The sequence below is a fragment of the Malania oleifera genome, chromosome 7 (assembly GCF_029873635.1).
Source record: "Malania oleifera isolate guangnan ecotype guangnan chromosome 7, ASM2987363v1, whole genome shotgun sequence".
Lineage (NCBI taxonomy): Eukaryota > Viridiplantae > Streptophyta > Magnoliopsida > Santalales > Ximeniaceae > Malania > Malania oleifera.
The window spans coordinates 106307312-106333214 of record NC_080423.1 but is presented as its reverse complement, the minus strand read 5'-3'; the positions used below and the strand labels follow the sequence as shown (position 1 = coordinate 106333214).

The 25903-nt window shown below is 36.0% G+C and overlaps 1 protein-coding gene across 2 annotated transcripts; it reads left to right on the top strand.

Annotated features, from left to right (window-relative positions):
• Positions 1-234: 234 nt before the first annotated feature.
• Positions 235-24626, top strand: LOC131159343 (3-oxoacyl-[acyl-carrier-protein] reductase, chloroplastic-like). 2 transcript variants are annotated; one of them, XM_058114193.1, is made up of 11 exons: positions 235-624; positions 713-855; positions 4938-4991; positions 20225-20305; positions 20399-20444; positions 20535-20629; positions 20720-20752; positions 23483-23617; positions 23762-23855; positions 24123-24205; positions 24303-24626. In XM_058114193.1, the coding sequence occupies exons 1-11, from the start codon at positions 441-443 to the stop codon at positions 24333-24335; spliced, it is 981 nt and encodes a 326-aa protein (XP_057970176.1). In that variant the 5' UTR covers positions 235-440; the 3' UTR covers positions 24336-24626. The 2 variants fall into 2 exon arrangements, with proteins under 2 accessions (XP_057970176.1, XP_057970175.1); XM_058114192.1 differs by having other exon boundaries at positions 286-624; positions 24123-24626.
• Positions 24627-25903: the final 1277 nt, after the last annotated feature.

The window sequence follows — 25903 nt, the reverse complement described above, 5'->3', positions numbered from 1 at the left end:
TCTTTATTACAGTATTATGTATATTATATGCAATCTAATGTAATTTGAAATATAACTTTAATTTTGATCACTAATTTCCTCACTATAAAGAAAATTGTGAACATAATATATAGATATTTTCTCAATTATTTGTGTCTTATCTTAAAATATTGTGACCAAAATTCGTGGTTTAATTTTTTTTTATCGTAAATTTTTATTTATTTATTTAAATTACTAATAATTATCACCTCAATCACCCGGAAATAAGAAATTGCAAATTAATTCTCAACTGCACCCCTACCTAAGAAAAAAAAGACGGGGCGCCACCTCGCTGCTGGCTGGTTCATCGCCTCCTCTCTCTCTCTCTCTCTCTCTCTCAATAGTTTTTACTGGCGACATTCGTTGTTTTTTCTCTCTTTTCTTCTCCGGCCCCGGTCCTCTGGAAACGTTTCGGAGCTTCAATGGCTGCTGCTGCTGCTTCTTCACTCGGTATTCCGGCGAAGTTCTCGCCCTCTGGTGGCACGGTTTGCCCTCAGATCTCTCATTTCCGCCGTTCTTCTCATGTTTCCGCGGCAGCTCGGACGGTTCAGATCAGACCAAGCCTCGGCTCGCATTGCCGTTGGAACGCCTCTTGTGCTTCCACGGGTACTGCATAAATAAATAATATACAAGCAGATCATATACATGTGTTTTGTGTATTTATCGTAATAAAAAAAAAGAGCATATTATGCAGGTTTTAGGGTCCAGGTTGCGTCTGTAGAGCGGGAAAGTGTTGTTGTTGCTCAGAATGTAGAAGCTCCCATCGTTGTAGTCACCGGCGCTTCCAGAGGAATTGGGAAAGCTATTGCGTTGGCTCTAGGAAAAGCTGGGTGTAGGGTTTGTGAATACGACTTCTGTCTTTTATCAGAGCTGTTTGTTTTCAGCTGTTTTTGGGGCTGTTTAAATTATAACGTTGTTCAACGTTTGGTGTCGCCTCTATTTTTCTCATTTATATTCCGTTTGCAGTATGGTGAAGAAATATGCTACTTAGTTATTTACGTTGTTGATTTTCTGTTTTGTTGTTGATTTTTGCCTATTGTGACAGAAAATGACTTTTAATATTCTTAAATACTGAGAGTTCACTTCTATGGATTAAATTATTTGCAGATAATTTTTCATAAAAAGTTAAATAAACTAACCATGCAATTTAGAGTAAAATAAAATAAAATATTAATATAATCTCTAAAATTTTGAAAAAAAATAGTAAGTTATTCAATATATATATATATTACCAATTTCCAATTGTCTTATGCACAAGGATTGTTCTTGGAGTGCTAAAAAGTGAGTTCTAGAAAATTAAACATGTTAGTTTTTTGTTTCTCTTTCTAGTTTTTAGTTTTTCTTTCTAGATTTAGTTTGCATAATTCCTAATAGTGATACCAAATGATCTCTTAGCATTTTATTTTCAATTCAAATAGAGAAACATCTCTCTTAATATTAGGTTGTTTGATAGCTTAGATTATTTAGATTGATGTATGCTGATAGACTTGTTACTACCATTCTCGTGTTTTTAGTTGACTCTTTTGGATATTCCATCCTTTTGAGATTTTGTTAATGTAAATTTGTCTTAATCTATGCATGAGACTCTAGTCATTCCAAATTCTTTTGTGCTGCAGGAATATATCTGTTTGAATCATACATTGGAAAATAGTTTAAGAAAGATTGATTTCGTTGCTTCATTTCTTATATTTGTATGAGTGCATCGACATTTGGTGAACATAATGCATAGTGGAACCTGGAATTTTTGGGTGATTGAGGGTTGGGCATTGCACTTTGATACATACATACATACATACATATCGAAACCTGGAATTTTTGGGTGATTGGGGGTCGGGCGTTGCAGTTTGATACATATACATACATACATACATCATACATACATACATATGCATGCTTGTATACTTATAAATATATTCTTCTTTCAAGGACGAGATCTTCTTATGTAAACATCTTGAGTGCAAAAGGTTTAAATATAGGAATATACTTCTTTAATTTCATGTTTTCTTTTGAATATTCTTCATTCATTTCTTTATTCCATTTCACTCTTAATCCTTTCTATCGGTGTGCCAAAAATCTTAAATTGCCCGATGAATGTTCTATTTAAAATTTTTAATTTGTGGGGTCTAACATTCCATTGCTTTGACCCTTTTGAAACATTTCTTAGCCCATTGGAAGGCAGATCATATTAATTTTTCTTCTAATTATTGTGTCAACAATTTTTGTACTTTTACCTGTAAGTACCCTTATATTCCAAGTTGCTAATCTAATCTTATTCTCCTGAAAGTTGGAGAAATTGGTAAATCAGGTTTTAACTGGAAAAGAAAAACATAAGAATGGGGTAGGAATTATTGTAGACAAAAACTTAAAAGATAGCGTTGTAAATGTAAATATAGTAGGGGATAGAATTATAAAAATCAAGATGATCTTTGGCCAAGCGATAATAAATATCATTAGTGCTTATGCTTTTTAAGTAGGCTTAGCAGAAAATCTTAAGAGACAATTTTGGGAAGATATGGATAGTATTATACAAGGCATATCAGGGACTTAAAAAATATTCATGGGACGAGATCTGAATGGACACGTTGGAAGAGATAATGAAGGTTATGAGAGGATACATGAAGGATATGGATATGGAGACAAAAATGAGCCTGGGGAGATGATCTTAAACTTCACTATGTTATATGATTTTATTACAATGAAATACTTGCTTTAAGAAGAGAGAAGAACACTTAATAACCTTTAAAAGTGGACCAAAAAAAAAAAAGTCAAATAGAATTTTTTCTTTACTAGGAGGGTAGATTGTTTATCATGCAAGGATTGTAAGAACACAATGTAGAGTCTTAGTGTTACATATATGCATTAAAAAATGGAAGAGAAAGGATAAAATAAATTAGTGTAAGAAAATTAGGTGGCGGACCCTAAAGGGAGAAAATATAATAAAATTTAAAGATAAAATAATCAAAGATGGTAATTGGACTATAGATGATGAGATAGATATAAATACTCTTTGGAGTAGGATAGCTAGCTCTATTAAAAAGATAGTTAAAGAAATTTTAGATGAAAGAGATGTATTTAAACTTGCTAGAGTTAGAGAAAGAAAGAGTAAGGACTTAGGTAATGTAAAATGTATAAAAAGTGAGGATGATATTGTCTTGGTTAAGGAAGAAGACATGAAATAAAGATGACGAAGTTACTTTAGCAAGTTGTTTAATGAAAACCAAATAGAAGGCGTAAACATAGAATTGACAAGTTAGGAAAATACTAAAAATATGAGATTTATTTGCAAAATTAGAGTTAACAAAGTTAAGTTTGCACTAAAAAAAATAAAAATGGAAAAACTATATTTGGAAATGCTTAGATGATAATGGAATTATATGGTTAACTAATTTATTTAATACAATTATAAAAACTAAGAAAATTCCAGATGAATGGAGGAAAAACACTTTAATACCTATATACAAAAATAAAGGAGATATTCAAAATTGTAATAACTATCGTGGAATTAAACTTATGAGTTATATAATGAAATTGTGGGAAAGGGTAGTTGAACAAATATTAAGGCTAGAAACGAAAGTCTCAGAAAATCAATTTGGTTTTATGCCTGAGAGATCTACTACAGAAGCTATATAAATGTCAAGATGGTTAATGGAAAAGTTTAGGGAAAAGAAGAGGGACTTGCATATGGTATTTATTGACTTAGAGAAAACATATGATAGGGTACTTAGGGAAGTTCTATGGTAGATTTTGGAAAAAAAGGGTGCATGTAGTAGTTATATTGATGTCATCAAGGATATGTACGATGGAGTAATGACTAGTGTAAAAACTATAGATGCAGAGACTAGAGAATATTCAATTACCATAGGTGTACATCAAGGATTTGCTTTGAGTCCTTATCTTTTTGCTTTAGCGATGGATGAATTGATTAAGAGTGTCCAAAAGAAGGTTCCATGGTGTATGTTGTTTGCAGATGATATTGTATTGATTGATGAAACTAAGGGCGGAGTAGAAGCTAAGATAGAATTATGGAGAGAAGCTTTGGAATCTAGATGCTTTAGGATAAGTAGAAGTAAGATAAAATATATGAAATGTAATTTCAGTAAAAGTAGGAGGAATATTGGAGACAAAGTTAAACTTGATGGCGGAGAAATAGATAGTACTTGTAGATTTCGATACCTTGGATCTATTAAGCAAGTTGAAAGAGAAATTGAAGAGGATGTAATACATAGAGTGAAAACAGGTTGGGTAAAATGGATAAGTGCTTAAAATGTGCTTTGTGATTGTAGAATACCCTCAAAATTAAAAGGGAAGTTTTATAGGATGACAATAAGACCAGCTATGTTGTATGGATCAGAATGTTTGTTGGATGACGAAAAAACAAAATATCCGAAAAGTAAAAGTTGCCGAGCTGAGAATGCTTAAATGGGTGAGTGGTATAACATTAAAAGATAAATTAAGAAATGAACATATTTGTAGTAAGTTAGTTGTAGCTCCTATAGACGATAAGATAAGGGAGGGACGACTCAGATGGTTTGGGCACTTACAACATAGGTCACATAGTGCGCTTGTGAGGAAGAGTGAGTTAGTTACTCTGAGGGGTAGTAGAAGGGATAGGGGGTAGACCTAAAATAACTTGGAATGAGATAGTGATTAAGGATTTAGCAGCCCTGAATTTGTCAAAAGAAATGGTCCATGATCAAATAAATTGGCAAAAAATGATTCATATAGCCGACCCCACCTAGTGGGACTTAAAGCTTGGTGTTGTTGTTGTTGTGCTTGGCTTCCAACATTCCATTGCTTTGACCATTTTCAAACCTTTCTTAGCAAGACACTCTTCTAACCTTATATGTAAGAATCTAAGTTGTAGTTCTTTTCAATTTGAATGAGTTTTTCGATAATTGTGGACTTCCAATCTGTTTCAGGTCCTAGTAAACTATGCAAGGTCATCAAAGGATGCAGAGGAAGTTTCTAATGAGGTACTGGAGTATTGCCTAGTAGTGTCCTTTTAACTCTTTGCCATAAAAAAAAATTGTAGACAATTATGGTGTTTTAAAATGTTTATTGCTTTGATATTTCTCATCATAATCTGATGTCATTTGTATTATGCAGAAGAAATTTCTAGTGGGTACTGGAGTATTGTCTAGGAATGTCCTTTTTTACTTTTTGCCATAAAAAATTTTGTTGACAATTAAGGTGCTTAACATATGTTTATTGCTTTGATATTTCTAATTGTATTATGATGTCAACTGTATTATCAATCATATCATATCTCGACTTCCCTTTTTTATTTTTTTTTTAAAAAGAAAGGAGATTGTTGTGGGGAGTGAGAGGGTCATTGTGTTCCACTTGTAGTTCCGGGATGATATTGTCTTTTACTTGTGTGATGTTAGGGAGTTGTTCATGAATGTTCTAACTACAAATTTTTGACGTGGTGTGTGGTCTGAAAATAAATATGGGTAAAATTGGTATTGGTGCTTTTAACTTGAGTTTGAATAGGTCTTTAGAACTTGCTTCTTTAGTTGATTGTGGCATTTTGGTTGGCCTTTGATTTACTTAAAAGTTCCTTCGTATAGAAATACTAGGCAGTTAGATTCCTTGACGAGCAGCGGCTAAGTCTCTAATTTTCTTCATGGGTGGAAGTGAACCAATGTTCTAGAAGGCTAAGGCATAAGGTGAGGCATTTTAACCCTTAAGAGGCAAGGTGTAAGCCTCAAGTCATTGGGGCATAAGCCTTTGAAGAATTTTATTTTTTAGATAAAAATATGTAAAACAATTACGTATATTTTAAAAATAAAGAAAAAATTAAGAAAATTATAAATATAATATAAATAAGAATTAAATATAATTTACAAACTACTTGTCTGAAATTCAAAAATTGCCAACTAGAATTCATTATTAGTCATGACAGGAGATACCTATAATATTACAAAGTTCAAATTATGTTCAAGATCTAAGATATAGCTCTCTGTTATTTTGGAAAGATTGAGGTCCAGGAGTTTTAGAAATCAACTCATATTATGAAATTCCATTTATATAAGCATGGACTTAAAATTTTCTAGTCAAATCTAACTTGAGAATCACACACCCAAAATGCACAAGCCTCGACTACAAAGGCGCAAAAGGTGTGCCTTTTGTACAAATGTGTAATCCTCAACATGTAATAGGTAAAGCGTTAGCCTTTTTGGGATTTGATATTTTAGATTGAGCCTCAAGGAATTTTAGACACACCCTTCCTTGAGGCCAGTCTTGATTGAGCATTTTTAAAACACTGGGTGGAACCATGCCTTGTTTTCTCCAGGGGATAATCTAATTTACTCCTGTCTTGTGACTATTCCTTTTTATTTTTTAAATTCATGTCTTTGTTAAGGATTGCTGTTAGGTAGCGGGAAGATATGCGAGATTTTATTTAGTCTGAACTGGGTAAGAAGAGGGATCATTTGGTTATTTGGGAGGTTTTCTTTATGCTTATGGTGGTTTCCCTTGGGGGTGAACTCCCTTTGACACAATGCAATAAGAGTAAATTTGGCTTACTGGTTTTTTTTTTTTTTTCTTTCTCTTTTCTTTTTTAAGCATTTAGTTGCTTTGATTTTGTGGACTAGATTGTTTGGCTATTAATTGAGAGTAGGTTTGTCCAGAACTGGCTGAAGGTTTTCTGAGTACTTCTTTTAGCGGGTTTGGGAGGAGTAAGGATGCTACTGCGCATATAGATGTGGTTTTTCTTCTCTGTGGGGAATTGTACTGGAAAGGAATGCCCAAATTTTTAATGGAAGGGGTTTGTATTTATTATTGCTCCTGGATAAATCCAGTTGCTGGCATATCCTTGGGTCTTTTCTGGTATAGGTTGCTTCATGGAGGCTTGTTTTTTGAAATTTCTTACAGGGATCACTCTCAGTGAAACCTTAATGTCTAATGAAAAATGTATAAATAATATATGGACTATGATTATCTATGGATTTTATGATATATCTGTGAAATTACCTTCCAAGGACTGTCGAAAGAATATCTCAACACCCAAGTAACACCCTTTATCCTGCAAGCCAAACTAACTTTTAATAAATTTGTGCAAAAGGGAAGACTCCTCTAAGGGAAAATGCCACATCCATTTATCTGTTAAAGCAATGTTCTTAGATACCAACTTTACAAGTCCAAAATCCCCTCTTTTTAGCTCTACAAACTATCTCCTCACCAGATGATCCCTTTTTTCTCGCAGCACAGACCATAGGAAATATCTCATGACTTTCTAGATACCACTATTGGAATTCTAAAAATAGAGAAGAAATAAAGAAGAATACTAGCAACACATGCCTGAATGAGGGTAATACGCCCAGCTAGATAAAAGAAAGCACACTTCCACATCCAACCTCAGACAGCTTCTCCACCATGGGATCTCAAAACTGAACCAAGCTAGGATGACAACCTAAAGGCAATCAAGTAAATCAGAGGCCAATCAAGAATACAGTGCCCAACTAAAAGAGGACAACTTCAAAGATTTAGATACTCTTAAATTAACACAAGCTATCCCACTCTTCCCCAAATTTATTTTTTAAACCAGAGACCCTCTCAAACAACTGCACAATAGTAGAGGCACATTTGAAAATGACTTTCTATGATCTTCTAAGAAGAAAATAGTGTCATATGCAAGCTGAAGATAAGACGGTACAACCCCCTAACTTCTCGCTCCAATCCCTCTCATACACCCTTTATCTATGACCCTATGACCAGGTTGCTCAAGACATCTACCTCGAGAGAGAGAGAGAGGATCCCCTTGCCTAACCCCCTCAAAGCCCTAAACCATGATTTAAGCTCTTCATTAATGATTAAGACAGAGGCATTAGATAAAACTCCTCATCCAAGCTTGCCACCTTTCACTAAAATCCTTCCTCAAAAAGGATTTTATCAATAAAATTCCAACTTACTCAGTCAAAGCCTTTTCACAGTCTACTTAATAAACAACCCTCTTTTCTCCTTCTACGAACATCCTCAACAACCTTATTTGGTACTAAATAGCATCCAAAATCAGCCTATTCCCCACAAAAGAACTTTGAGCCTTCAAAATGGTACTTCCAATCACAAAATTAAGCTTGTGAGTACTGAGTAGAACCTTTGTAATGATCTTATATGTGGTTGTCTCTAGACTAAGGGTGTGTTTGACAAAATTAAGCATTAAAGCGCTGAATGCTGAATCCAGTTCTTAATCTATGAACCAAAATTAGAACTAAAGTGAACCCTTGAATACTTTGGCAAAGATTAATATGAATATCTTTTTTACTATTTTAACCCTTAAACGTTTTCATGAAAACTTAAGAAAATAAAAAAAAAATGTAAAATTCGAAAATTATTTAAGTACAAAAAAAAACAAACGTATATAATTTTTCATGTTTAAATAAACATCCTATATATTGCATAAAAAGAAAAGAAATACTGAAACATTTAAAAATTGCAGATCCATTCGTCTTCACTCAGATTCTAGAAAAAATTACAGAAAATAATATGAAGTGACAAAAGTTATATCGTTGTCGTTCCGAGGGCTTGATTTTATAACCAACATTGCCATATTCCTAGATTCCGGCAAGAAGAGGAGTTTGTTTCCCACTGAGAATCCTCATCAGCCATTCTCCTGAAATCCCCTGAGATTCTTCCTGCAACCAGAACCCTGTGCGTTGCTGTGTATGGAGGGGAAAGGCATGGCTGTGCATGGAGGAGGCGCATGGAAGCTGTGCATAGAGGAGGTGCATGGAAGCTGTGCATGAAGAAGAGAGGAGAGAAGGGTTTTTGGGTTCTGTGACCAATTTGGTGTTTTTTGTTGGGGGAAGGGCAAATGTGTCCAAATGTGGTTCTAATCTTGTGCTGAACGCGTCAGCATGTGCGGGGATGCTAGTTAGGCTAGAACCAATTCAGAACTTATTCAAATGTTAATTGAACACTACCAGTTCACAGAATATTAGACCATTTAGTGCCCAACCTCTATTTAGAGGCTAATATGTGCAAACAAACTTCCCCTAAGAGGCTGAAAATCTGCAGCTTTGATATACCTATTCTTCTTAGGCACTAAAGTGATGAAGGTTGATTTAACACTTTTTATCGAAATCCCACTTAGAGCTCATTGAAACTCTTCATTCCCCTTGACCATGTCCCAACAATGCTGAAATAAAGTCATACTAAACCCACACTGCACATGTCCATTACACCCTCACTTTGCTACTTTTCTGAAAACAACCAGAAGTCACCATATTTAAAGGAAACATCCATGCTTCATCGAAACAAGAAAATAGAGCATTCCAAAGTTGACTTACCAGCCATCAACATAGGGTTCTCATTGGACACAGGATACAATTATCTAAGATGATGACGTCATAGGTTCTTCTTACATGTAAAAAGTCTTCCAAATTATTATTAAGAGTCAAGGTGCAAATGAACTTGGATATCCAAAGGAGCCATAGCCTTCCAATGATATGATACAAAGGAAAAGAACTAGGGGTTGAAGGTCTCAAGAGGAGCTTGAAGAATCCTCTGGCTAAACCCGAACATCTCCCCTCGTTTGGGGAACAAAAAGAGTCCACTAAACTCACTTAAGCAGTAAGCTCATCAATCTCTGCTTTATTGAGACTCCTAAAAAAGTGGAAGTCCCAAGAAAGAGTGCCCCCTTCTCATGAAATGAATTTGTAATTGGTGCATGATTAACAAAATATTATAAAAAGAAGATGAGGCAACAACAACTCCAACAAAACCTCTACCACCCAAACATCCTTGCAAAATTGAATCCTATTACCTTAGCGGCTTTGAACTGAGTAAAATGAAAGTACAAATGGGCAACCTGAAGGACTCAGCCTGAGAAATGTTGCCTCTTCCTCTAGTACCCCACCCAGTCAAATGAACTCCATAATTCTAATAACATTGCACCTCTGGGAATTAACCTCTAATGGGAACCTCCACAACCATTTTCCAATAAAGAGATGTTTTTAAACACCACCTTATGTCTCCCCTCTACCATACCAAAGGAAATCTCCATAAGCCTCCCTAAAACCCCTACTACACTTTGAAGAACTCTAAAAAGGGATAAAAAAATATATTTGGGAATGTTACGAAGGGAGGCACTAACTAGAGTGATAATACCCCCCTAAAGATAGGGAAGCCTTTTTGTAGCAAACATAGGGTTACCCCCCAAAGGAAGACCTAAATAGGACAAAAGCCACTCTAAAGAATCACAACCAGCTAAAGCCTTGAATCCCTCTTAAGTAACTATGATCCATATTAATGGCAGCTCTCACTTTTGGATATGTTTATCTTCAACCACAAAGTATTTTTAAAAAATTCTCAAAAAGTAAGGTGCTTTTAGAATTTCTTAACATTATCCTACAGAAAAAACTTTAATATCATATAATACCATCGGGCATCTCTGCCTCTCTTTTCCTGCCAATGAATCTCTAATCACTCCTGTGTACTAAGCATACAAAATCAATCTGCTTAACACATCACCTACTAGACTAAACAAGAATAGAGACAAGGGATACTCTAGCCTTGTCCCTTGAGAAACCTTGAACCACTTCCTAGGATGTCCCTTCACAATATCTTTTGAACTCAAAACACCCTTTCATCCATTTCATTCACAAGCTCAAAAACCCTTCTAAAATCATTTATTCCTCCCCCCCCCCCCCCACCCTTCCCTTAAAAAAAAAAAGAGACTCAATTCACCATTTCATGCTCTTTTAAAATCTAATTTTAGAATCATGTTGCCCCTCCTTTTTACATTCTCAACCTTAGCCACCAGTACTTCATCTACAATTTGTGTCTTTAATAAAGGCAGACTAAGCCCTTATCACCATATCCCCCTCAACCTCTCTAAGCCTCTTAGACAATACCTTGGGGGATGTTTGGTATATATATATATATATCCTGTTTTCTGTTTTCTTGAAGAAATGACAACACTTTTGTTTATGTTTTATTTTTTTGTTGTCAATTTCCATGAGAACCAAAAAGCTGATTTTTATAGTTATCAATTGTTGTGGCTATTTGTTGCTAAGTAACTTTAATATCTAGGATGGACTTTTATAGATTATTCTATATATTTTTTTAATTGAAGCTAAAATAAAATGAAAATGTGAATTTAAAATCTAATTAAAATAAATAAATTTATAAAAAAATGATACTTAAAAAATTCATTTTTACTATTTTTCAATCGACATATACATTAGGATTGTTCTTGGAACACAAAAAAATGAGTTTAAAAAGTATAATAACTAAATAAGAAAGGGCAAAAGGGCAACCTAGTGCGCAAAGCTCCCGCGTATGTGGGGTTTGGGGAAGGGGTGGACCATTATGGGTCTATAATACGCAGTCGTACCTTGCATTTTTGCAAGTGGTTGTTTCCACATATCAGGGGTCCTGGTCACACGGCGACAGCTCTTCCATTGTGCCAAGCTCTCCTTCTAATAACTAAATAAAATAATTATAATTAATTTTTATTTCTTAATATAATATTTTAAATTTATATTCTTTTCATTATATTATTTTTTATTGTTATTGTTATTTTTTTTCAATTTGTTTTAGTTTTGAAAATATTAACCAACCATGATGCTTGTTTTTGAGTTTTTAGTTTTTATTTCTGATTTTCATTTCCATGATTTTTTTAAAACTATGAACCTCTTAGTTTAAACCTTGTAAAGACTAGTGACCAGACTAAGAGTCTTAAAATTCCTCACCCTCCTAGATCTCTCCTTAGGAATTAGGGCTATAAAAGCAGAACTCATGCCATCTCCCGCCACCCCATCACAATGAAATTCCCCAAAAAACCTTAGCATCCTCCTGCATGACCTCCCAGCAGTCCTAAAAATTGTTATCACAAAATCACCAGAGCTTGGAGCTTTATCCCATCCATTTCAAATGCCAGTTGCTTAACTTTTTGTGTTTCAAAAGGCCTCTCTAACTAAATAGCAGTACTCCTTCCAATAGGACTCCAATTGAGTCGTTCAAGCATCAATCTATGCTGACGATCCATTGTATATAAAAACTTGTAAAGCTCTCAATCTCTTCTCTATTTTGCTTATGATTTTGCACAAAACAGCTCAAGTCTAACTCCAGCTCCTTAATAAAACTTGTCCCTGTCTTCCAGTAACCACCCTATAAAACAAAGCAGAGTTACATATCCTCTTTTTTATTGCCAACTAATATTCTATCTGAACAAAAGCACCTCCAAATCATTGCAAAGACGAGCCCTTTTAGCCTTTTCGTCTCACCCAATGGTCCACAGTCCCCCAACCTATCCAAGCTTGCAATCTAAAAATTATGTTATTTTTACATTGATCTTTAGAGTTACCGAAGACCTCTTTATTCCATTCGTTCAACTTATTTTTCACGAACTTCATTTTTGTTTGGCTGAAATCTTAAGTTGGTCCCTATACTATAAACAGAAATCTCTTTTAGCCCTTATACTTTTATTAGTACAATTAAGTACTTGTACTTATTGATTTCATGTAGTTGTTTTTGTCATCCTTATTAATTCTAAAAATATTACTGAATCTAATTAAAATTGCTTACATATATAAAATTTTGAATTGGTGTTACATGTCGTATCACTATTATTCATAATAAGCCTAGCACTAGAATAAAATCTCAAGAATTTTTATTCATGATACATGAAGTAATTATGACTTCAAGTGTATAATTAGTATAAAATTATTTGAAAATAATGTACACTTTTTTCATAACTAATAATATTTGAGCCTCAAATGAGCCGACTAATCTCCGAGCGCGGAAGGGCCTTCCATTAATTTCTACTCTCCAATTCATTAAATTAGTTTAGATGACAACTATTAGAGGTTATATGTGTCTTTCAGTATTATTGTTATTGAGTGTGTTAGTACGTTAATTAGTGAAAGTTAGTAAGGGTATTATTGTCATTAGAATAGAATGTATTTAATTTGTATTATAAACAGAGGAAGAGACCTATCTTAAATTTAGGTAATTCATTTTAATCAAATCTTAACATGGTATCAGAGTTGGTTACCAAGAGGTCTTGGGTTCTAGTCTTGTTGCCTGCGTTTTTGTGTGCGTTTAAATAATATTATTGTGTTCCCTATTATGGGTGTTATTTATCATGTGTTTATTGCTCCATGTGTTGTCCGGCTGCACGTGCGGGGGAGTGTTAAAGCTTGATATACATTGTTGGCCCACAACCGAATAGCTTAAGCTTATAGGTAAAGGGGTAATCTAACATGGTATCATAGTGTGATCCAAGCTAAACCCTATTCCCCTCATCCGTTTCTGGAAAACACATTACTGCGGCTGTCCTTCCTAGATCTACCTCCATCTCATATTATTTCACAAACCAACCATGCACCCATAAATAGACCCCCCATGCGTTTCCACACGCCAGCCAAATGCTGGCTGGGCTGACCCCACACGCTGGCGCATGAGTGAAGTTCCGGCCACTTTTTTCTTGTTATTTTCTTATGCCATGCCTTGATTCCTTCTTTAGACTATATTATCAAGCTGTTGAGCCAGTTTTTTACTAAAAAAATTCAACCTTTTTTGACCATGCACTCGTGTGAACTTCTGTTCAGGGTTTGTGAAGGCTTTGTGAGTTTTTTTGGAGCCGTGGCAGTGTTTATATGTTCAGTTGTGAGGCTGTGGCAGTCCTATATCTGTCGGTGAGTTGTTCATCTTGTCTGTAGTTGTGTTGGCGCTTCACATAGTTTGTGATTGTCCGAATTATTGATTGTTCTTCTTGTTTTTGGTGTGGTTGCTGATTTGTGAGTGTTGTGGCAGTGCTATATCCATTGGTGAGTTGTTTACCTCATCCGTCGTTGTGTCGGTGCTTCACATAGTTTGTGATTGTCTTGATTAGTTTTGATTGTTCTTATTGTTTTTGGTGTGGTTGTTGATTTGTGAATTTTGGGATGGAATCTATGAATCCCAAGAATTTGTTTCCTACATCATTGCCACAAATAATGACTCAAAAGTTGGATGGAAAGAACTATGTTCGATGGTCTAAAGCTATTCGGATTTATTTAGTAGGATTAGGGAAATCTGACCACTTGCTCTAATCTAATACTTCAGATGAGAAGAGAAAATACGTGTGGGTTCAGGAAGATGCCTTAATTGTTTCCCTTTTATGGAATTTGATGGAGCCATAGATTGCACCGGATGTGTATGCGTCTAGAAACATGCAAGGAGATTCGAGATTATGTCAAACTTCTATACTCTAGTAACATAACACGTATGTATGATTTATCTTAGGGGTACTTTCAATTAGAACAAGGAGATAGGAGTTAGAAGATTATTTTGGAGAGATGAAGTCTATTCATGAGGAGCTTAATGTCGTGCAACTGTCGACGTTCGTGAGATGGAGAAGCAGAGGGAGTAGATGATAGTTCTTTATGTTCTAGCAGGCTTGAGACCTGAGATCAAGGTAGTTTGATCCCAGATACTTAGTAGCACCGAGCTGCTATCATTTGCCGATGTTTATTCTTGTGTTCTTTGTGCTTTCTTTAGCACACATTCTCTTGCTCTTGCATCTGGCTCTAAGAGGACATCTTTTGCTACACAGGGTGATTCTAGTTCTCTACCAAACAACCACAAAAGTTATCGAGGTGGTTCGAATCGTTGTAGTGGTAGAGATGGACGAGGTAGAGGTACTCCTCGCAAGTGCACTCATTGTGGATGGAATAATCATACTATTGAGCAGTGTTGGGATCTTCATGGCAGACCTTCACGTGTTGCCAATGCAGACATGATTGACTTCACACCTTTGGGGACAGCCAATGCAACCACCACCAACTCCTCATCTTTGGGGTTGAGTGGGGGTGATGTACTGTATCTATGTCAAAGGAAGAGTATTCCAAGTTCTAGCAGAGCGTCACAACAAGCTTCTCTTCCCATTGCATCTCTTGCCTAGACTCACATAGTATGCCTGTCATCCAGTACTTCTCGTCCTAGTCCTTGGGTCGTAGACTCCATTGCCGCTGATCATATCACAGTATACCTAGATTTTTCTCCTCTTCAATATCTTGCAAATTTACCTTGTGTTACTTTTTCTGATGGATCCATTACTTCAATCAAGGAAATTGGGACTATAAATCTCACTTCTTCTATTTCTCTTCCTTCGGTTTTATATATTCCCAAATTTCCTTTCATTCTTATTTCCATTAGAAAAATTACTAAATCCATGAATTGTTAGTAACATTCTTCCCTAATTCTATGGTTATTCAAGATTTGAAGATGAGAAATATGATTGGCGGAGGGCGTGAAGCTAGTGGACTCTTATCACTTTGAGCTGCTATCTCCTTCTACTACTTGCATTGCTGCTGCCACCACACCTTTCCAAATTCATTGTCAACTGGGCAATCATCCTATGCCCACACTCCTTAGCAAAATGGGGTTGCAGAGTGGAAAAATAGACATCTTCTTGAAATCACTCGCATCTTGCTTTATCAAATGCATGTACCTGAAGTGTTTTGGAGTGATGCTGTACCTGCTTGTTATCTGATCAACAAAATGTCATCTTCTGTTCTTAGTGGTAAAATTCCCTACTCCATTCTCTTTCCTAATTCACCTTTATTTTCACCTCCTCCTCGTATATTTTTGGTGTTTGTCCTTTGTTCATCAACTAACTCCAAGGGTGGATAAGTTGGATCTTCGTGCTATAAAATGTGTCTTTTTGGGCTACTCATACACTCAAAAAGGATATCGTTGTTATAGTCCTATGATGCATCGCTTCTTTGTTTCTGCTGATGTTACCTTCTTTGAGTCTACACCTTACTATACCCAGTCACTGAGCGCATTTGAGCTCAATGAGTTTCTTCCTTTGCCTAATTTTCCAGATTTTACGTTGCTGTCCTTGTCCAACCAACCATTTGAGTTTCCATGTAGTTCAAGTCTTTCTCATCGTCTTGATCATCCTAATTTGTAGATGTATTCACGATGGCGACTCCAAGGAAGAGAGTCCTCTCTAGCTTCTACTACCACGCCTTTGGTTTCCTCATTTGATGATCATACTTCCCATGATGTTGATCCTCCTATTGCTGTTCGAAAAGGTAAACGTACATGTACTCAACACTTCATTTTAAACTATGTTTATTATGACTCCTTATCACCCTCCTATTATTGTTTTTGTTACTACTCTTTCATCTACTACCCTTCCTAAATCTGTTTCAGAAGCCTCAGCCCATTCTGAGTGGAGGGATGCTATGGTTGAAAAGATGAACGCCGCTTCACATAATAATGGTACTTGGGGCGTAATACCTCTTTCTCCTGACAAGCCTATGGTTGGTTGTTGTTAGGTTTACACTGTGAAAGTCAACCCTGATGGTTTTGTGGCTTGTATAAAGCTTCTTCTTGTTGCTAAGGGATACACTCAGGTGTATGTTATGGATTCTTTTGATACTTTTTCTCCGGTTGCCAAACTTATATCAGTACGTCTATTAATCTCCTTGACTACTGCTTGTCACTGACCTCTACATCAGTTAGATGGAAAGTATGTTTTCTTGCATGGTGACCTTGAGGAGGAGGTTTATATGGAGCAACCACTTGGGTTTGTTGCTCAGGGGGAGTCGAGCTTAGTGAGTTGGCTTAAGAAGGCTTTATATGGTTTAAAACAATTTCTCGGATTATGGTTTGGTTGTTCAGTGCTGTAGTACTTGAGTTTGATCTTCGACGGTGTTCTATGGATCATTTCATGTTTTATTGTCTACTTCATTAGGTTGGATCCTTCTTGTTGTTTATGTGGATGATATTGTTATTATAGGTGATGATGATAAAGGTATTCAGAGTCTCAAACTTTTTCTACAGACTACTTTTTCTACAAACTAAGTTTCATACCAAAGATTTGGGACCGTTGAAATATTTTTTGGGTATAAAAGTATCTAGATCTCGTATCGGAATTGTTTTGTCATAGAGAAAGTATGTTCTTGATCTGTTGCATGAATTTTTCTTATTGGGATCTAAACCGGTTGATATACCCATAGATCCTAACATCAAGTTAGTGTCGGATATGGGTGATTTGCTACCTAATCTTGGACAATATTGGAGACTTGTAGGAAAGTTGAATTATCTCACTGTCACTCGACTGGATATATCTTTTGCAACAAATGTTGTGAGTCAATTTCTAGATTCTCCGAGGACAAGTCATTGGGACGCAGTAATTCGCATCTTGAGGTACTCAAAGGTGCACATGTGAGAGATCTTTTATATCATGATTAGGGTCACACTTATATTTATGGATATATAGATGTAGATTAGGCTAGATCGCCTTTCGACCGGGGACCCATAACTAGGTACTGTATCTTGGTTGGTGGTAATTTGGTTTCTTGGAAGAGTAAGAAACAGACTATGATGGTAAGGTCAAGTGCTGAATCAGAATACAGAGCTATGGCTCACAGTGCTTGTGAACTTGTTTGATTGAAGAACACGTTGGAAGAATTGGGTATTTCTCATTCTCAGCCTATGGAGTTGATGTGTGACAATCAAATTACTCTTCATATTGCCTCCAACCCTGTCTTTCATGAGTAGACGATTGAAGTTGATTGCTACTTTGTTCAAGATAAACTTTTGCAAAAGCTCATTACAACCGCTTAGGTGAAGTCAGGCATGCAGCTTGCTGATTTGTTTACCAAAGCGTTGGTGGTGCTCATGTTAAATTCATTTGTAACAAGCTAGGAGCATATGACATTTATGCTCTAGCTTTTTATGCTCCTAGCTTGAGGGGGAGTGTTAGAGGTTATATATGTCTTTTAGTATTATTATTATTGAGTGTGTTAGTATGTTAATTAGTGAGAGTTAGTAAGGGTATTATTGTCATTAGAATGTATTTGATTTGTATTATAAATAGAGGAAGTGACCTATCTTCAAGTTAGGTCATTCATTTTAATCAAATCTTAACACAACTATAATTGAATAAAATTAATAAGTATAAGTTCTTAATTGTACAATTTAGAAGTATAGGGACTAAAATAGATTTTAGTTAAAAGTAGAAGTCCTAACTTATCATTTCATTCTTTTTGTTTTATCAATTTAAAACCCTTCCATCCTTGAACCTATCACTCTCCCCTACAAAGCTTAACACTCTACAAAATGGAAGGACACTTTCAAGTTTGAAATGGGACTCTAGTGACTTGGACTAACTAGAACGTCCCGCATAGCTTTTGGAAAGCTAGAAGAGGCATGTCTATGTCTTGAAGCCATCCAAGTGAAATTACCATTGTTCAAGGAGACATCCTTAAGCCCAGTTTCGTCAATGAAAAGATCAAAATTCTTCGTACTATTGGTCACCCTCAATCATCTAACCTATCCTTGGAGCTCTATAACTTTAAAGTCTCCCCCTACCACCTAGCACAAACTACAAAAACAAATAGATTGGCTAAAGCATGGAAGAATGCATCTTGCCAATAGAACTGTATAGGTCCACATATTGACATAAACCATCACTCCTAAAACCCCTAACTTTTGGCAAAAGCGACATATATATATATCTTAACAAGCATAATTTTAAGGTTAGGCAAGTTGCATGATTGCATTGAACTATTGAATTAACAAAACAAAGCATGAATATTCATTGTAGTATTGAAGCTAGTTTTTAGGATTTATATAAGGATTGGAGGAACTGGTTGGGTTGATTTTTGTTGTTTTAGTTTTTATTGAGTTTGTTCCAGATTTTTTAAAGAGATTTCTTATTCTTCCTCGTAAATTATTCCTCTATTAATGATATTTATTTTGCTATTAAAAAAAAAACAAAGATTTACAAGTTGATGCATTAAGTTCATTGTAGGATATATATATATCTATGTATATGTACAATTATAAGTAGTTAGAGCACTGCTAGTCCTCACAAAAAGAATTCTAGGATAAGAAAATATTCTAAATAAATTAACTAACCAAAGCATGATTTGGAAATCTCCTAAAGAATCAACACAAAATATTGCAAAACTAGTGAGCATTAAATATGATTTCAAATATATGCTTAATAAGAAAAAAATATGTTGGATTTGGATGAGAATTCCTAAATGGCCCACTATCATGGTCTTTGGCCCTATTTTGGTGATCTATTGTCCTCTTTAGTCCATTGACCCCACGGTTTTGTCCTATAAAATACACTCATATGGTTGAAGCTCAAACCATCCTTATAAGCCCAAGATTTTTCTAGTACACATTCGATGTGAGAGTGACACTCTGTTGTCGGATCTTTGATGCCCTCGTCAAAGTGCTTTTGTGCAGGGTTCCACATGATAGTACTCGTAGAGTGGTTTTGATACCAAATATTATAGTCTTGGCCCGAACTCCAGTGAGGTATTGCCTGCTTTAGCCTACTCGGCTTACGATTTTGTTCTATAAAAGGTGCCTCACATAGTTGGAGCCCAAATGATCCTTATAAGTCCAAGAGTTTCCTAGTACACATCTGATGTGGGACTATGGCACCTACCTATCCCATTAGGAAGATTAGGATCCATGTTGTACCTGTGGGTTTTTTGAAAACTTTATGGCTATTAAATCCTTACCATCTCATTTCAAGTTATTATAAATCTATGTCTACCTCTTCTACTACCCCTCACAATAACTAATTCGCACTTTTTCACTAGCGCACTCTTTGGCTATGTTGCAGGTGCCCTAACCACTTTAGCCGTCCCTCACTAATATTCTACAAGAGGTAAGCTAGGCGTAGCTCCTGTAGAAGATAAGATCAGGGATGGGTGGTTCTGGTTGTTTAGGCACTTGCAATGTAGGCTAAATAGTGCTCCAGTGAGGAAGAGTGAATTAGTTACTGTGAGGGGTAGTAGAGGGGGTAGGGTAGACCTAAAATAACTTAGAATGAGATAGTGAGTAAGGATTTTAATAGCCATGAGGTTGTCAAAGGAAATTGCTCCATGATTGCTTAATTTGGCGGAAAAGGATTCATGTAGCCGGCCTCACCTAGTGGGACTTAAGGCTTGGTTTGTTGTTACATTTATGACTATGACTTCTATTCTTGGAAGAAAAAGAAGAGATGAGATGAAATAGTGGAAATTCCCTTTTCGGAAAATGATCCAGAAGGGGGAAAAATCAACCAACTTCTTGGAAAGAAAACATTTAAGAATATGAAAGTTGAGATGCCTGTTCTACATTTCAACTTACATGTATGACTTTGGTTTTTGTAATTTATAATGTTCTTTTTGGATGATGAGAATGCCCCTTACCATGCTGGAAGTTACAAGGTTATGAACATTTAGTGTCTCTTTTGCAGATAAAGGCTTGTGGGGGCCAAAGTATTACTTTTGGGGGTGATGTTTCAAAAGAAGAAGATGTACAATCGATGATTAAAACTGTGAGCAAATGCTCTCTGTATTGAAGGAAATAAATTTAGCTATAATACCTGTACTACTTGCAGTATGGCTTCATTGGATTCTCATCTCTGCAGGCGACTGATGCATGGGGAACAGTTGATGTATTGATAAACAATGCAGGTTAGTGACATCCAATTCTTTATGGGATGTTACTTAAATCTGTTAATGCTATTGTGATAGTAAATTAGTAATCTTTGTAATTGTTTTAAGGAATTACACGAGATGGGTTGTTAATGAGAATGAAGAAGTCCCAGTGGCAGGAGGTCATTGATTTGAATCTCACTGGTTTATTTCTCTGCACACAGGTGTGTATGCTGATAGCCTGTGCACTTAGTACTTGTATGTCTGTTAAGTGTTCTTTAATTCACTAAGCAAGACTCTTGCAATTGTTGCAGGCTGTGGCCAAGATTATGATGAAAAAGAAGAAGGTAATAACGTCATTCTGAAGTTATTTTGGCTGTAAATGACAACTAAGTAAACACAATAATATGCAACACCAAGTGCACAAGCTTCCTGTGCCATATCAGGGGTATACAGAGCATGATTTACTCAACCTTACCTTTGCATTCCGGGAGACTCTTGGTTTGACTTAAAATTGTGAACTTTTTAGTGTAACATGCATGCCATTTGATCAAGGTTCACTCTCATGATAGTACATTCCATAAAATTCCAAGGGAAAAAAGATCCTCCAGCTAATAATTGTTCTCATGTGAGTGCACATGCACAAAATAATTCTAGTATTTTGTGCATGTGTGCTTTTGCATGTGATGAGCTCTGTTTAACCCCACTTTCTTCTGTCATCTAGCAACATGCTTACAGTGTTTTGTGCATGCACAACACAATTCTAATATTCAGTGCATTTGTGTGCTTGTAGCATCATGCTTTACTTTCCTGCTTTTGAATTGAGGTCTCTGCGTAATGGTAAACATGAAGAATCGGGTGGTTCATGTGGCTATGGAAAGCAAGAAGAAAATGAAAAGTTGGGTGGACGAAATTGGTGAATGGCCGGTGGCAGGTGATCAGTGGTGTTTTTGGTTCTGGTGCCTCATGGTTTAACCATGCTGGGGAATGCATGGTAATGGGTGTTGTTGATGGCAGGGAGTGCTGTACCGAATTAATGAAGGCTAATCATTATTCTGATTCAAAAATATGGTTGTGGTAGCGATTAAGAATGGAGAATGAGAGTTTTTGGGTCCCAATGGTGGAAGGTGTCTAAGCATGTGGATGGGTGGAAGGGTGCATTATTTTCTTTAGGTGGGCATATCAAACTTAATATTTGTCTATTTTTAGAATTCCTGCTGGAATAGCCAGTAAGATTGATTGAATTTTGAGAGTTTTCTATTGGTTTTGGGTTGGGGAGAAGACGGAACGTTTGGTTAGTTGGGAGGTCGTTTGTAGGTCTAAGAAGGAAAGAAAATGGGGGTCTGAGTCTTGGTAAGTGTGTGTCTTAAAACACGGCTTTAATGGGAAAATAGCTTTGCGGTTTCCCTAAGGGAGAACTCCCTTTAGCACCAGAGTTTTTAAAAGTAAATCATGCTGCTAAATGGTTGGGACTCAAATTTGGGAGTACAATGCTCTTTTGAGAGTCCTTGGAGGTGCATTTCATAGATCAATTATCTCTTTATCCCTTATCCCAAATTTATCTTTGGTTCTTGCATTTGTTTTTGGGAAGCTAATTGGTTGGATGATTCAAAGCTTTTCATTTCCCTTCCTCATTTGTATCGTCTTTCTTTGGTGCGTGATGGTGTCTTTTCTTTTTTGATCTTGAATGGGCAAAGTATCTCATGGGGTTTCCATTTTTTCTAGGTCTTTTAAAGATAGGGAGGTGGAGGATCTCTCTTGTTGTTGTTGTTGGAGGGCTTTTCAGAAAACATTCTTGCATATCATTTTTGAGCATTTGATTCACTTTGACATGTCCTTTATCCTTTACTGTACTATTTAGAAGGCAAAAGCCCCCTTTGCGCTTAATAGAGTTAACACCATTTGTTGCATAGGAGATGGCCTTCAAAAGCTATGAGGCTTTATGTCTGGCTGCATGTCCTCTGTTTTAATACTTGAAGAATCTGCCTCATCTTTTCTTGCATAGTTCTTTATCTTGGAGGGTTTGGAATAAATTGATTGTTTTGGAATTGGAGGAGGATTTGTTGACTATTTCTTGTACAAGTTTTGGTAGGAGTAGAGACCTTGTGGAGATGTGGGATTTTTGCAGTTTTGTGAGTATTTAGTTGGACCAGAGTGCATGTTTTTATGGGAAAGAAGATAACGTGTTCTTTACTTTAGGACAAAATTCATTATTTGGCTTCACGTCGGCCTTCTGCAGCTGGTTGTTTTTATTGGGTTGTGCTGCTCGGTTTTTATGGGAAAGAAAATAACATGTTCTCTTGGCAGGGTCCTTTTTTTTTTTTTTGGTAGTTTCATATCTTTAGTGCTATTTTGTTCTTTGTAGGATTTCTTACTCTGTTTTATATATTTTCTTAATGAAAATTTTCTTCTTCTATAAAAAATAAATAAATTGGAGATTGAGTTCAGCAGTGATGAAAACATGACTAGAGATATTATGGTGGGTGATGATGGTTTTATCAGCAACTGGATTGAAAATGGTGTTGTAGGTTAGTGTTGTGTGGCTGAAAGTGTGGTCTTTCCCCCTCTTTCATTCTTTCTTTTGTTGGGTTTTCAAGGGCAAAATAGTCTCTTGCTCGGGATGGGGCTGGGTTGTTTGAAGGAAAGGCATGCTTTTCTTATGTTTATTTAACATGGTTTGAATTCCATAGGGCTCTATACATAGTGTAAGTGGCAAGCAAACGTCTTTCCATGGAATCTTGGTGCGACCAATGTTGTAATGCCTTTATCCAGGACATTTTTATTTGTTGCACAAACAAGTAGTATATAATCTTAGTTTTGGGACTGAGCAGGACTTTTCAGTCCAGCTAAGTTGAGGCCGTTGCTAACCTAATTGGGCTTATTTAAGCATTTTTTACGCTTTGTTTCTTTTTAGAGAATGGAATAAAAAAGGCAAGTCATTTCCCACGTCCTGATTAATATCAGTTGGACTGTAGGATTCTTCCACTCCCTGATTCCCCACCTGCCCCTCCTTTTTTAGCGCTAAAACTATCCCTTTTTTGCTTCTATATCCTCTCAGTTTACCATCTGTTATGCAGGGAAGAATAATCAATATAGCATCGGTTGTTGGTTTGGTTGGCAATGCCGGGCAAGCCAATTATAGTGCTGCAAAAGCTGGGGTGATTGGCTTTACAAAGAGTGTCGCCAAGGAGTATGCAAGCAGGAACATCAATGTAAGTATTCCAAGATTTCTGCCTTTTTGATTTTATCAAAGACATTTCAAACAGTAAATTTGATTTAGAGGGTGCTGTTAAATAGTTTTATGCTATCAACAAGTTTTATCATAGTTTCTTCAATTAACTTATTCTTTTACACAGGTAAATGCTGTGGCTCCTGGGTTTATTGCGTCTGATATGACATCCAAGCTCGGAGAAGACATTGAAAAGAAAATTCTAGAGACAATTCCACTAGGTAAGTGGTGTACAACTGATTTCTGGTGAAGTGACTTGAATCAGGATGATTTCATCCCCTAGGAGTCATACACAACTGTTCAGTAATTGGCTTGTCACGTTGAGTCCATAAATTATAATAATGCATCCATCATTAGGTTAGGTGTCAAAGTACTTTGATCAGTGATCACATAATAGGTACAGCAGCTATACAAATTGCTAAGGCAACTAGTATAGCAGTGTTTTTCATTTTTATGAAGTGCTAATTTATTTTTACCTCTGGTTACAGGAAGATATGGCCAACCGGAGGAGGTTGCCGGACTAGTTGAATTCTTGGCACTTAATCCTGCAGCCAGCTACATTACTGGACAGGTAAATACCACATTGGACCATATCTTGCTCCGACAAAGAAACATGGCCATTTTTATATTCCCATTGTTCAATTGACACTTCATTTTTCATCCTGCAGGTTTTCACCATTGATGGTGGAATGGTAATGTAGAGTAATTTGAGAACCCCCACAACGCTTATTGCTCTATCTGGACAAAATGTGCTGCATGCAACGCAAGTTCCTGCTCTGATGCTCTATTTGGGGGTTAGTGTTTTTATCATTGGTTATATAATTGAGCGTGAAGAACAAGGATAGAATTCGTCAGTGTCTATCCATTAAAATCAATAGAGCAATGAATAATACTTAACACGAGATGCATAGTTTTAAATAAATTTTGTTTTTTGTCATGAATTGCTAGCTTATCCAGCAATGGAAGATTAACTATAGTGTTTTCTTGCTTTTTCATTGTCTTGTGTCTACTTCCTAATTTTTTTTGGTAGTCGGATTCAATACACCACTAACAAGCTGCAATCAAGGCATAATGGTTATATTTGATTGCAAATTCAATGTTATTGATTATTTGATAAGCAGTTACCAAATCTAATAAATAAATAAAAAGTGGGGCGCGGCTGCGCGCCCGCAACCGGGGGGGGGGGGGGTGGTGTGGTTGGTGGGGGAGCAAATGTTTTTCCACGAGGAACTTAAAATTGATAAGATTCCAAAGAAGCAAAGGGATGCCTTGCAATTACATGCAGTTTATTTATTTATTAAAATGATATCCTCGTCTATTACATACTCCTTATTGGCCAAGTTTCATTATCGGTGAACCTGGGATTTAAATTATGATGAGGATATAAGAAAAGAGATTTGGTCCATGTTTCTATGGTTAACAGGTCACTATTGTATAATAAATACCCAATGAGGACCCAGTACTAGTTATGCTAATAACATCTTCAATCAATTGAGATCTTTTACTGTAAAGGAGTGATTTTGTTTAGGGAAGGGAGCAAAACACAAGGATGAAACATCGTCAATCATAATGCATAAAAATGGAAAACAAAATTTTTTGAAGTCTAAAAGAGTAAATAAATAAACTAAGCTTCTTAACTTTATTCTGTATTTAAATACTACATTTCAGTAACAACAATGGAAGTTTCCCCTAACTTGCTGTATTAGGTCCATATTACCTGCAATCATTTATCCAAATTAATAAAATATCTTATTTGGTTGGTCGCCTCTTATCTTGTTTGAGCATTGTCCATGTTCAACATGACATTATAGTTGATGAATGGCAAATGTAGCAAACAAGGCAATGCTCAAAAAACGATGATGAGTGAAATTGAATTTGTCACGCCATCCTGTCATCTTGTAGTTTTGTTACTCCAGTATCTTCTTAAACTCTATTGGTGCTCCCATCTCACTACCAGTGAGCTCATCTAGTTTATAAATAGAATAGCTTAGACTAACACATGAAAAGTAAGATGGTTATGATAGGGAATAAATACTATTGAATACTCTCCTGAATTTGATAGTGATGAGGCAAAGAAATGCTTCAGAGGCAAGGAAAGTGGTTGGGGGTGTTAAAATGATCGATGTTACCAGAATAGGGCAGCAAGAATAAGCCAATATAGGTGTAATACCCACAATTGGCATACAAGTTCGGGCCAGTTGCCTCGCCCAACTTGACTTTGTGACTTTTACCCTTGAGAAAAGGAGGATAGTTTCAGAATGATAATTAT

Bases quoted from the DNA above. Each gene is read 5' to 3' on its own strand.
- LOC131159343 (XM_058114192.1), top strand. From the start codon at position 441: ATGGCTGCTGCTGCTGCTTCTTCACTCGGTATTCCGGCGAAGTTCTCG. The intron at 4,992-20,224 runs GTACTGGAGTAT...TCTCTTTTGCAG, and splicing joins CAGAGGAAGTTTCTAATGAG to ATAAAGGCTTGTGGGGGCCA. The intron at 20,630-20,719 runs GTGTGTATGCTG...CAATTGTTGCAG, and splicing joins GTTTATTTCTCTGCACACAG to GCTGTGGCCAAGATTATGAT.